This window comes from Eschrichtius robustus, chromosome 2, assembly GCF_028021215.1.
Source record: "Eschrichtius robustus isolate mEscRob2 chromosome 2, mEscRob2.pri, whole genome shotgun sequence".
NCBI lineage: Eukaryota > Metazoa > Chordata > Mammalia > Artiodactyla > Eschrichtiidae > Eschrichtius > Eschrichtius robustus.
The window spans coordinates 124,993,379-125,007,549 of record NC_090825.1 but is presented as its reverse complement, the minus strand read 5'-3'; the positions used below and the strand labels follow the sequence as shown (position 1 = coordinate 125,007,549).

The 14,171-nt window shown below is 36.7% G+C and overlaps 1 protein-coding gene across 9 annotated transcripts in view; it reads right to left on the bottom strand.

The window, feature by feature from the left end:
- Positions 1 to 1,629: 1,629 nt before the first annotated feature.
- FBXO38 (F-box protein 38) overlaps positions 1,630 to 14,171 on the bottom strand; it is a 52,460-nt gene continuing 39,918 nt past the window's right edge. For all 9 annotated transcript variants that reach the window (XM_068536130.1, XM_068536133.1, XM_068536135.1 and 6 more), the window contains 7 exons: positions 9,700 to 9,800; positions 9,378 to 9,480; positions 6,352 to 6,518; positions 4,277 to 4,422; positions 3,687 to 3,790; positions 3,077 to 3,190; positions 1,630 to 2,290 (listed from right to left, as the gene is read on the bottom strand). In XM_068536130.1, the coding sequence (XP_068392231.1) occupies positions 2,112 to 2,290; positions 3,077 to 3,190; positions 3,687 to 3,790; positions 4,277 to 4,422; positions 6,352 to 6,518; positions 9,378 to 9,480; positions 9,700 to 9,800 (914 nt within the window). In that variant the 3' untranslated portion in view covers positions 1,630 to 2,111. The remainder of the gene's footprint in view (positions 2,291 to 3,076; positions 3,191 to 3,686; positions 3,791 to 4,276; positions 4,423 to 6,351; positions 6,519 to 9,377; positions 9,481 to 9,699; positions 9,801 to 14,171) is intronic.

The window sequence follows — 14,171 nt, the reverse complement described above, 5'->3', positions numbered from 1 at the left end:
GTTGGAAAACAAAAGATATTTTGTGATGTGAAAATTATGTGAAACTCAAATTTGTTTCCAAAAATAGTTTTATTGTAACACAGCCATGCCCATTCCTTGATGTTTCCTTTGTGACTGCTTTCATACTACAACAGCAGAGCTGAGTGGTTGCCATAGTTGAGCCTGAAATATTTACTATCTATCTGGCTCTGCACAGAAAAAGTGTGCCGACAGCTGCTGTAGAGCAATCACTGTCCAGCCATTCATTCCATAGACATTTACCAAATGCATCTATCAAGTTTCGTTTTTGTAGTTGTTGCAGTCTAGGCATCTTTAGAATGATTTTAGAGTGGATCAGGTTGAGACAGTGAGATAGACAAACCAACAAAAATTAGAGAGCAGTGGCCTCTAGTGGCCTTAAATCTAAACATTATTTAGATGATTTGGTTATGGTTACAGTGAAAAAAACAGGTTTAGATGGAGTCTTAGCAGAGAGTTGGGGGTCTATATTACTTTGAAATATCTAGAATGTCCCGTAATTTGTTTCCCACCTTTTAGTGATCAGAGTTTTAACCTGGAGAGTGGAACACACTCTTTTAATTATAAGAGAGGTGAGCTGAGTTAAAAACAAGGTAATAAAGAGATGACTGAATGCAGCACCAAACATTCTTCCTAATGTAAATAGGTGAATTTAAAGTCTTGGAAAACAGAGAACTTTGAGGAAAGAAACTGATTATCATTCATACTGTGAGTGTTTGTTTGTTAGGAAATACTTGCTGGCTCCTTGCATTTCTATGAATATTAATGATTGATTGATGATGAAGGTAGAGGCAGCCTGGTGGGAATTAGGCATTGGATTCTTATCCCGCCTGGCCTCAACCAGCCCCTGACTGTGGGTTAGCCATTTTCCCTCTGGGTTTCCATTAATCCCCTGTAAATGAAGGGGTTGGACCCTTACACCTCATACAGACCATAATTACATATTCTATTTGGGAAGAGTTTCTAAAGTATTTCCACAGAACTTCAGTTTGTGCAATTTGTTGAGTTCACTCAGCTAGCAAGTGACAAAGCCAGCCCTCAAACACAGGTGTTGCTCTGGAGCTTTTTTTGCTTTAACCCCTGACAGACACTATGATACTGCATATTATCACTGCCATATATCAGGTGAATTTCTCTCCTTGAGAAAGGAGAAAGGCCATCTCCTAAAGACCAGATATTTGGGGAAATTCTGCTGTTCCCAGTGTTCTGTCATAAAGAGTTCTGTGAGTTAAACATCTTGCAGCCACAGAACTTTAAAAAAAGAGATCAGAGATTAGATTACACTGAAATCTTACTTAGACACAACTACACATTCCTTTTCTGTGTAGTATTTGCTACTCTTCTTTAAAATGAGGGATTCCGTTCCAAAGCAAGAAAAAAGTTTTTAATAAATTTTTATTCTTATATTCAAGATAAAGCATATACACAATATGGAAATAAATAACTAGAAATGCTTTGGAAACTTTTCCATTTCCCCCTCAAACTCAAGTTTTTTTTTTAAACCCATGAGTCTTTTTTTTACTTCATTTTAAGAAATATGGCAACTACGATACCAAGAGGAAAAAGAACCACAATTTTGTACAGAAACAAACATACAGCCACCTCTGACCATAGGGTTTAGTTGGAGTTTTAATAGTAACACAAAAAGAGCACAAGAGACAAAAAGACGCTTCAACAGGTTTACTCAAACAGCTCTGCTCGAGAAGAAAAAGGCACAGATTTAAGGGCGTGACAGTGATGATTAAGAATATAGTAAACAGGGGCTCAGCCAGAAAGTGACACTTTATGAACTAAGTCTGGAAAAACGAACAAAACGAACTCTTTCCAATTCCCAATTCTCTGCCTTCATTAAAATGAATTTTTAAATTAAATTGTATAAACATATGATATAAAGTTGGTACTTAGGAAGTATCTTTGTGTATTTCCTCTATGTACAAATCTTTGTATACAACTTCAATGTTACTTATACATTTCCTATATACCAAAATGCGCCGGAGCCTCCCAACTGCATGCCCCAAGGTCTGTGAAGCTCTCTGGCAGCTGGATGGCCCCAGCAGCTTACTGCCAGAATAGCTGGAAAGAGGAGGGACCAGTTAAATGTAGTCATCTTCAACAGGCTCTCCATTGACGTCACAATAGTGGATAAAAATTGCCACTACTCGCTGAAACACGCCCTTCTTCATCTGACGCATCTCTGAAATTTCCTCTCCTATTGTTTCCATACAGATGTCTGCAGACAGCTGCCCTTTCCTTCGAGGAGCATAGATGGTGCCTTGGAAATTAGAAAGAAAAGGGGAAACAAGATTATCAGAATCATATGGAAAGCCACTCTGATTTAGCTGGTCCATGAGATATGCCTGTATACTCTGATGCAGTGTAACTGATGTATGTATAGTTCATGGAATGGGTCCCCATCAGTTTGGTTATATACTATGTTTGATGCCAGAAAGAGCACACATGATTAAAGGCCCAAGGTGAAAAATGCACCAGAGAGGTAAGTCATATATATATACATGTAGTTTATGAAATCCAGTTCCTCCTAAAATATTTTTTTTAAACTTCCTACAAATGGATATTCAAGGGTGTTAACACTTAGAAGAACTATATTCCAGAGTTCCTTCAAGTTCCCCCATCAAGTATCCGTACCTAAATCATAAGTTCCCACACGCTACCCAACAACAAGCAGCTCATAAGTAGCAGAATAATTAGTATAACAGGAACAGTTTTGAAACAATACAGTTGACCAAATTCTTCAATAAGGAGTAACAAGATTATAAACATTTAGGTAATAAAAAAAATCTAGGTAGGACAATCTGTCTGAAGGAATCCTTTCCACCAACCTTCATATATCCCTAGTAAGTCAACTGGTTATCTATTGTATACATTTAGAGCTGTTTTTTTTAGCAAGGGGTGAACCAAACAATAACAAAAAGCAAAAACATTTATATGGGAAGTGATAAAAAGCTGCGCCGCTCGTAACTCAGACAAGATACTAAGTATCTAACACCGTAGGATAACCTCAAACTAGAGAATAAAAATCAAGTCAGGACATAATTACTTTCTTCATCATCCTCAAAATCATATCTGGCAAAGCTGTTGGGTTCTGCTGCCCGTAGTGATCTCAACCAAGGGAAGTCAGAAATCATGGAATACGGTGCTCCATCCACAACACCTAAAAGAAGACAGATCAACAGTGCTACTGGGGTGGAAGTAACGATAGGGCCGAACGCTGTTAGTATTTTGAAAGCAGCACCAGAGACATAAATTCCAATTCTAGCTCTGCTACTATTTAGTCACGTGATTTTGGTCATCCTTTGCTTCCATTAAGCCTCAGTTTCCCTCTCTATATATGTGTACATATATATACACACAAAATACAGGGGCTGACACAGGTTCCCTCAAGTCACTGCAACTTTCAAACTGTATAGCAAGTTTCAATTTTCTTTCACTTTTTGTGTTTCAAGACTGCTGCTGATTATTTTAGGGATGGTAAAGACTCATACAGGGAGAGCACTATTTATCTGGTCCCTGCTACCTGCAGATATTCAATATTCCCATTATTTTGACAAACTGTTAGGCTCCTACTCCAATCTTCCCTAAGACATGTCTCTCCGTCTAATTAGTTAACAGCTATTTAGCTTTCCAACCATTTACAAATAAATGCTCACCTTCTAAAGTATAGATTTCTCTACCCCATGGGTACTTGGGATACTTCTTTAAGTCATCTTCACTTCGTGTGGCTTCAGGGAAGAATTCATACTTAATGAGCTCTCTGGAGGCAACAAGAAAAATTAAATAAAAATTATAAAACTGAAAATAATGTTGGGATGTAGGTTAGAAAGGAACTAGCAAAATGTGTCATGCCTAGATTCTAATGAAGGTCCCAAATAAAATATTAAAATAACAAATGCATAACAAGTCAAATTTTCTGATGATGTAAAACATCACAGTTTTAAAATCTTTAATATGATCTCTCTTCCATGCTGTAAGGCTAAAGGAATGAAACTAAATGTACATGTACGGTCTGTTCTTGTGACTTTTCTCTAAGTTTGAAAATAAAAAGTTACAAATATATATGTACGCATTTTAGTTTTAAGTCCTCATTTCCCTTTTTTTTTCACATTACATTTCATGTTTCAGTGCCTGAAAAGCCCAGATGAAATCATTTAAAATAAAAAATCATTAGGATTTGTTGTTTCTGGGCATCCTTGCTCTGGGAACTGACTTAGAAGGTCGTCAGGGGCTGCAGATAACTTACTGGTTAATGTTTGCTATCGTGTCCATCCAGCTGCGAATGCGCACCTTGTTCCGGACATTGGGAGGGTTACTGAATTCATGGATAATACAGATGTGATAGGGGTAGGGACCACTAAATAGCTTCTGCTCCAACGTTAGTGTGTCCACCTGTGGAAAACATGAGAGAGAGGATTTTGGACCAAGGAAGGGAATGCCTTAGAAATCTATCTCCTAGGGCTTGAACAATCTTTCCTTGGGACCTCAGTTTTTAAATCTTTGGCTGATTTGAAAATCAAAGAGTCACATTCCACCCTGAACACAGCTTGCCATGCTAGGGATGAGGTTTAGCAAATTCAACTGTTTAGCAAGCTCAGCAATTTACATCTCACTGTTATATAAATGTGAATTAAACCAGAGAATCTGGATTCAGGTAACTGATCCCAGCAATCCACTTCTGAATATATCCTTTACAGGTTTAAATTTTGACTGCACTATAGAACTGTGAATGTGTAGTACCATATACCCCATTATAACTGGACTACTGTCCATTCCTAAAGACAGAACACACTTCCTTGCCCCCTTGTAACCTTTGTTCACATTGCTTTCTTCTCATGGAATGCCCTCATCCCTATTTTACTTACGAAATCCCACTTTGTCATCCTAATGACATATATGTCTACCCCCTTTGTGGAAAGGCAAACCTCTCAAGAAGGATGATGTCCTGTGTATTTTTCAGCCCCAGCAAATTATAAACACTCAATAAGCAATCTGTGTGTTGAAATGATTCTTTTGAGGCCAGGTTCAAACACTGACTGCAAAGGTTCATATTTCCTTTAAACCTTCTTTTGACATCAAGCACAGAGTCTTACATACGATGTTACTCTTTTTTCCCCTAGTTTTATTGAGAAATAATTGACACACATCACTGTATACCTTTTAAGGTATACAGCATGATGTTGCTGGATTTTTTTAACATCTTTATTGGAGTATAATTGCTTTACAATGGTGTGTTAGTTTCTGCTTTATAGCAAAGTGAATCAGTTATACATATACATATGTTCCCATATCTCTTCCCTCTTGCATCTCCCTCCCTCCCGCCCTCCCTATCCCACCCCTCTAGGTGGTCACAAAGCACCGAGCTGATCTCCCTGTGCTATGCGGCTGCTTCCCACTAGCTATCTGTTTTACATTTGGTAGTGTATATATGTCCATGCCACTCTCTCACTTTGTCCCAGCTTACCCTTCCCCCTCCCCGTGTCCTCAAGTCCATTCTCTACGTCTGTGTCTTTATTCCTGTCCTGCCCCTAGGTTTTTCAGAATCTTTTTTTTTTTCTTCTTAGATTCCATATATATGTGTTAGCATACAGTATTTGTTTTTCTCTTTCTGACTTACTTCACTCTGTATGACAGACTCTAGGTCCATCCACCTCACTACAAATAACTCAATTTTGTTTCTTTTTATGGCTGAGTAATGTTCCATTGTATATACATGCCATATCTTCAGCATGGTGGTTTGATTTACATACATTGTGAAATGTTCAGCACAATAGGTTCAGCTAACAGCCATCATCTCATAGATACTATAAAAAGGTTACTCTAATAATAATGATGATAATAGTAACAGCAACTATCATATGATTGCTTAGTACATGCCAGCAACTGTTCTAGCACTTAACATGTATTAATTTAACCATCACAGTAACGGCAGGTTTTTATTCTTCTAATTTTAGAGATGAAGAAACTAAGACATAGAAGTTAAGTAATCTGCTACAGGTCAGTGAACCAGAACTGGAACCAGGAAGTCTGAAACCAGAGTCTGTGCTCTTCACCACAGGCAACTTTTAATAAGTATAAAACTTGCTGTATAACAACTTCCCTCATCATATAACTTGCTAAAAGCCCACAAAATCTATCAGAGAAGCACTGATGAAGAAGGCTGGCAAGGTAGTCTAGGCTGGTTAAAAAAACTCTGTAGAATCTAAAGAATCATTACTGTGGGTTCAGCAAATGAATAAAAGCCAATTTCAAAAAGGCTGAACACTAAAATAAAAATATCACTGCAATATGTGATCACCAAAAAGAAGCAGAGCTCGTTACCTGCTGCATGGGGCGTAGGTATATGATACGGTTTCTCTCAGGAGGCATCCTTAGTATCTGGTCTAGTACCTGATCCATATTCAGCTTCTTGCATTGTGCATAGTCAAATCGGTTTACAATTGGTGCATTTTCTACTTTTAAATGTTTCAGTACCCTGCACCTGGTAGCTACAAAATGAAAACAATGGTAAGCTCTACAAATAATTTATACAAAATAACAGAGCAACGCATACCCTATTTGGAACCCTCTTTGGAGGACTGGCATACCTTTTATTAGCATAAAATACTGCAGATGTAAACATCTTTGACATAGGTCAAGTACTAGTGCAAAGGACAACTGACAGTCATCAAAATGACTTGAAAATATGATTCTGTCCTGTTCAAAAGAAGGCAGTCACCCTCATGCTAGAAGGGAGATACCTTTTCCTATCTAAGATGTTACTGGCAAGAAATTCAAATTCCAGAGAATGAGTTGCCTAAATATAGGAACTGTTTAGGAAATACATATTGAAGAGAATGAATGACAGCAACTACTGAATTATACAATTTTATGGGTAATGGTTCCTGGGATAATTCACATATGTTATCTTACATTCACCCACAGGAAATGAGCAGTGTTGATTTTAATTCTTACCTCAAGTATAAAACCAGAACCTTAAAAAAAAGACCCAGAAATATTTGGATACTTTGGTCTAAAGTTGTACAGTCCAATGTGGTAGCCACTAGCCACCTGTAGCTATTTAAATTTAAATTAACTGAAATGTAATAAAATTAACAATTTAGTTCCTCACACACTAGTCACAGTTCAAACGTTCAACAGTCACAAGTAGCCAGTGGTTACCATATCGAACAGTACAGATATGGAACATTTCCATCATTGCAAAAAGTTCTGTTGAAAGTGCTGGTCTGAAACATGATTAAATATTCTTCCCGTTTAACATACAAAATATTGAGGTTATAGAGAAAAGTAATTGTGATATAACAGACACATTTAACTACAACAGTATACCAACTTCAGAAAAATATCCCCTTCCTTTTTTTTAATCTCACATTTCAATCTGATCCAGTTTTTACCATAGATTTCAACCTGGTCCAACTCAAGAGACAGAATCAGATCAAAGATATTCTATCCATAAGGCCAACATGCCTGATCTTTTTAACATTTCATAAAGACATGTTCTGTAACATCCTTGATCCAAATGTCATCATCTTACTGAGCAATCTAGCCCTGTAATTTTGATGTTTGAACACTGACCAAGTCTTATGCCTTTCAGACTCATTTTCTCCTGTGACATGGCAGGAGGAAGAGGAAGCAGTGTTGGGGACAGGAAAAGAGGGAAGAGAGGACTAGATGGCGATAAGGGTTCAATGGTTCCCTGCTGTAAAACCAGACTTGGCTAAGGTCAGTTCTCATCTCATTTAGTCATCTCATCCACCATTAACAGACAACCCATCCATCAGTGGGTGTCTAGGGACTGAGCTTCTTATCTAAGCTCTTCTGTCCCACAATAAGCTGAGCTAAAAAATTTGGTTTAAGGAGAAAAGATTGGGCCTGAGGCCATGTGATCCACCACTAATGTTAGAGAAGATATAGAGAGAATCATCAAAGTCAAGTGCAGAGGTGAAAACCAGTCAGATTCTCAGAGAGCTCAGAATAGAGACAGGAATGAGAAGTCAACCAGCGGAGTCCAAAGGTAGAGTCTCAGACCTCGGAGAGTAGAGTGCTGACACACTGAAAGCTCTTATGCTAGTCTGGGCTCTGCTGCTGCTATGATCTCTGAGCTTTTGAAAGAACCCCGTTCCATTTTAGGGGGACACTTCAACATGAAATAAAGTACCACCTTGTAAGGGTGAACACGGGGTATTGGGGTCCCCATGTCTGGAGTCTTCTAGAATTCAAGAGAGAGGTAGTGCTTAAATTTCAGTTTTATCTCTCCTTTTTGGGATTTTCCTAGTTTATGACAAAATGTTTGGTAAGGATTTCCTTGTTTTATTTACTACCAGTATTGGAGAAGTGCAAAAAATAGAAAGCCCCTAAATACTTTTTTGCCATACTAATACAAATGAACATTTACTAGGCTTTTACTAGAGGTCAGACCCTCTACTGTGTTTATGTGTAGGTACATACATCCACATATACACATGTGTGTGCATGTATCAATCACTCCATTTAACCTTCACAAATGCTTTATAAGGTAAGTAAAATTATGTATACTTCACACACTGAAAAAAATGAATGCAGAATACATATAAACTGCACAAGGCAAGGAACAAGTCAGTTCTTCATAATTTTATATGGATAGGTATCAAAAATATAAATTTGAATAATAATGGAAAAATAGATCATGTATGAGACATATTATGTATCTAAAATTTTAAAAACTCACACAAAATAATACCCTATTATTTGTTCAGAGACAAATATGTCTATAAAAAAAGACATGAAAGACAGACTGAAAGGACATATATTAAATACCTGACTACAGATGATGGGAGCCGATGGGACTGGCAATGAGGGACAAATGGGACTGAAAAGAAAAGTGGGGCTTGGACTAAGGATAATGTGCCATGAATTGAGGTTATGATTGATGATATCAATCAAATCCAGAGCTGTTAAGCACTTACAGCTCAGTCACTATTCCCCCCTCCTCCCAAAACACACATAAAACATGTCCAACATCACACAGCTAGAAAATGGCAAAGACAGGATTCAAGGTGAGGTCTACTTGACTCCAAAGCCCATATATGCTGTTAACTTAACCTCTGTCAGATCAGGTTTTAATTATCATTTGGAGGAAACTGGAGGAGAGGCTATATATTAAAAGATGAACCAAGTCTCTGCACATGGTCCCTTGTAAATACGACTGAATAATTAGTTGAGAACTACAGAATGAGGACAGAAATAGAAAAATCTAATAATGATTCTTTTGAAAAAGTAATATAGTAATGTTACTGTAGTATTTATGAGACTTTAATTCTTTAAACTCAATCATGATGCTCTTATATGGCATGGGCCTAAATACATACCATGGATAAACATCATCTTGGGACAGTCTTTCAGCACTAGATCTGTGATTCCACAGTTGGTCATAGTGACTCCAACAAGATTTTTGGATTTTAATACAAGGACCTACAAGAAGAAAAATTTAAAAGATGTATCTTCCTGTACTTTCGTTCTTTCTTTTTTTTTTTTTAAAGCTTAAGTGTTTTCACTGGCACAAGTGAGAAGCAACTACTACCAGTCTCTTCTCTTTAGGGCAAAGAAACTATGTAGATGGGAACTTCAGTTCCTTTACATTATTCAGGAACTTGGCTGGACCGAAAGATAAGCAAGGATTTTCTCCTTCACCTGCACATGGTCATCCTCAATCACAGGATCACTGGTACTGGTGGACTTATCTGCTGTCCGCTTCCGCTTCATGGCATGACGTGGCTTTGTTTTGGCAACCTCTAAAAAAGGCGAGAGGAAAATCCAAATTTTAGCCTTGTCTTTCCTTCAAAGAGAGCACATTCAACTGCATATGTATAAACTCCACCAAGGAAACTCTCAATTCTACTACTTGGTTCCCAAAGGAATACAGTCAGACTGCCATTTCCAATTGCCTCTTCCAAAGCAAGATAACCTTCCGTTGTCTCAAACATATCAACATCAAACGTAACACTGCGCTCTTCACACCTGGCCCATTCCAACAGTCTAATCAACATTCTCGTCTCCAGGCACTCAACCCATCCTAACTACTACTGGTAGATTAAACTCACTGCTTTCCTGCTAAACAACTTAAAAGCATTGACTACTACTGCTTAGTGAATACATTTCAATGCCTGACATTTGGAGCTATGCTTTAGCCCCAAATGTTCTCAATTTTATTCCATACCATATCCTAGTCATCTCCCATTGCCAATGCCTCTGAAGCCATTAATTGTTTTAGCTTTTTCTGCCCAGAATACCTTTCCTGACTTTACTTTTTGAAATACTACCCATCCCTGAAAGGTCCAGCTTAAATGCCACCTATTCTAATAAGTCGCTTGTATCCCCAAACATCGTATGTGGTTCTGTAATTCCCTGTATGTCTGTTTTATTTCTCCATTTAAACTAAAAGCTCCTTGAAGACAACATCATTGTCATTTCATCTTCGTATCAATGTCAGCCGCTAGCAATGAGCTAAAAATGAACATTTATTGAATGAACTGGCACTCAACATTCACTGAATGAATGAATGCATCATAGATACGTCAATGTAATAACAATAACAGCAAATATTTACTGAGTGCTTACTGTGTATCAGGCACTGCTCTCAGGGTTTTACTCGTATTAACTAATTTAATCCTTTTACCAGCCCTCTGAGATAGAGTATTCTCTTTATTTTACAAATAAGTAAACTGAGACATGGGAAGGGAGAACAGTTTGCCAATGTATTTATCAGTATGCTAGAAAACCTGCAATCATTTATCTGCCAAACCCTGCCTAGTATGGCCCTAATTCATTTACTAGTACTGTTCTAAAACGTTATAGTTTATTATAAAAACAAATATTATGTTGATATTATTTAAATACAAGTTCTAAATTCACCTCAAAAACTTAACAAGCACATATATATTCCAAGACAAGACACTAAAAGTCACTGTCTTCATTTTGAGAGTCACTCTGTAGCAGAGCATATATTGAATGAAAAAAGGTTGACCTTTACGAATTAAATCCCACCATACTGCACTGCTACTACTACTAGATTACAGGGTTACCACTTGGTTAACACTCTCACTTCAAACATGAAAGATTACAAAGAAAGATAGGGAAACGAGGTACAAATATTGCAAATTCCCAAAGGCTTGGAGTTAGACAGGGACTCTATAGAGATCTAGTTCAAGTGTTTGTTGTTTTTTTCTTTTTTTCAATACACCAGAAGCCTTTCCTCCACCATTCGAAATCTTTGTGAAATCTTATTATAAAACAATTGAAAGCAGCTAATTTGGTTGAAGCCTAAAAGGGAGCCCAAGAGTTTTATCCATCAAACTTCCTCCAAGGACCCTGAACCCAAGCAAAACACTGGGTTTCTGGAAGAGAAAACTACTGATCTAGGTGACCCACTGAAGGCCACCTTCCACAGTATTCCTGAAGGAGCTTCACGAACAATCTATCTTCACTGACAAGGAATCTTCTAACAGCAGCCACCATTTCATACAAGAGCCAAGATTCATACTCCTGTTACAACCAATAATAGGTCCTGGTTCCCTCTCCCAGTACCACAAAATGAAGACAAACAAAAACAGGTCTGTTTCCATTCCTTCATCACAGTGTTCAAATAAGAATCTTCTATTAGCATTCTCCTTCTATGCTCCAATTTTCAACCTCTCACCTTCATGGACTGCTTCCCTCCCCTACTCCTTAACTGATCAGAATATGGGGTTCAAAGTTAAATTTCCTGGTCTCCTGAGTACCCAAACTGGCAGTTTGTTTTCTAAGAAAAGTTTGTAAGACTGAGTCACACTTTATATGTAGATAATCTTGAAAAACACATGCTTCCCAATGTAAAAAGAAAACAGAGTTCATTGTGTTTGTTATTTTCTTATGTCTCCCTCTGTTTATTAGGGACAGTAAATCTTTGTTTAGGGACAATCCTTAATGATTTCATACATCCACCAGCATCAACATACCTCATATGATGGCTCCTACCACTTATTAAGTTCACAATTATTCACTGAGCCCCATACAATGTAAGACATTGTGCTAGAAGCTGGGAATATAATGGTGAACAAGCAGACACTGTCCCTGACCTCATGGAGCTCACAGTCTATTGGAAAAATAGACATTAAAACACGGAATTACAACACACGGTGTAGTTGACATTAGCAAGATGCTACAGAAACACAGAAAAGCATACCAATCCAGTCATGGGGTGTCAAGGAAAGAGGTCAGTATTCCTGAGAACCATATCATATTCATCTTAAGTGCTATTCTTCGACAATCCGTTATTTTTGTGATATTTATTTTATAAAGTATTATACAATAAGGGTAAAAAGAACAACTTACAGGCATTTGTTCCCCAAACAGGAAATCACAAGACAAATAACTACTTCTAACACGGTTTTAACACTACGTAAGGCCGTAAATCAAAAACCAAATTAAAATTTCAATTATTTTCTTTGAAGGGATTAAAAAAAAAATCCATAACAATCAAGTTTGTTCCTTTATTAGTTTGGATTTACCTCCTTAAAACTTTTAAAGCAGAATGGCCAACAGATATCAAAAACATGCTAGGTTAAAAATAACAAGTTGAAAGCCACCCAAATAACTTGTTCTTCTTTCCAAAAGAGACCTGGATAATTTAAAAATCAGCAGTTTGACATTTCTCCAGAAAAGTTGTTACTGAAAGTAAATGGACATTTGTATTGTGTTTTAAAATATTAGCAAGTAATTTACCTACCATATATATACACATTAGCTACATACATTAGAAGTCTTCTCAAATTGGAAAAAAAAATCATTAAGACAACAGATATAATTAACCTTAAAAAGTAAAAAGCACTACATAAATGGATTTTTTAAAAAAATTCTAGGAAATTATTTAACCTAAGAAAAGGTTCTGGTCATGAAACAAGTCAGAAGAAAATGACAAAGGGAATAGCAGAACATAAGGCAAAGAAGAAGTTAACCCCCCTCCCCCTAATATGGTTAATGTGAAGGACCCACGTTAAAAACAAAAACAAAACAAAACCCACCAAAACAGTAACAACTATAAAACTTTACCAAGACACATTAAGACAAAATAGTCCCTAAATAGGAAGACTCAAAGCTGTAAAAATGACACTTATCTTTTCAGTCAATCAATGTAAAGGAATTGCAAACAAAGCACAAAGATTTGTTTCTGGAACTTGACAAAATTATTATAAAATAAAACTATAAAAATAAATGATAAATGCATGTCTAGCCAAGGAAATTTTGCAAAAGAGTAATGAAAGAGGACAGAACACTGGAACAGGACAGCATGCCCAGAGATAAACCACAGTATGGTCAAAGTACATGATAAAAGAGCATTTCAAAATGACATACGGATGGATGTCAATAAATAGTATTGAGACAACTTGGTGACAATTTGTAATAAAAAATAAAATTAGTTCCCACAGATTAAGATAAAGAACTAAACTAAGATAAACAAATAAATGAATAAAAGAATGAGAAGATGTGAACAGTTATCTGAGCCAGGTGTAGGGAAGGCTTTCCACAGCATAAAAATAATGAAATCACAAAGGTAAACATGTAGATCTGACTTAACAAATATGAAAAACCACACAACAAAGGGTGTCATAATGAGGTGTTTCTGTTTAATGGATACAGACTTTAAGTGTGGGAAGATGAAAAAGTTGAGATAGATAGTGGTGATGGTCCCACAACAATGTGAAGGTACCTAATGCCAATGAACTATATACTTCAAAACGGTTAAAATGGTAAATGCTATGTTATGTATAAAGAAAGAGATAAACCATATAAAATTCAAGCTGGGAAAAGTATTTTCATCACGGCAGAACTGATGTTTGCAAAGCATAATAAAATCTGCAAATAAAACTCATGTACTTTAATATGAGCTTAGGCTACTATGATAATTAGCACATAATTAATTAATATCTCCTATTTATCTTATGAAAGCTTGTTTTTGTTAGTTTAGCTCCACATGATTCAACCAGCTCTATTTATTGCAATAGTAGATAAAAAGGCACTCTATGTACTGGGTGCTGATTTTAAGATTTTTAAATTGAGTAAGGCTTAGAGAAAATAAAATGTATTATTATTCATTGACAGGTATTCATGACTTAATAAAGGCAGGA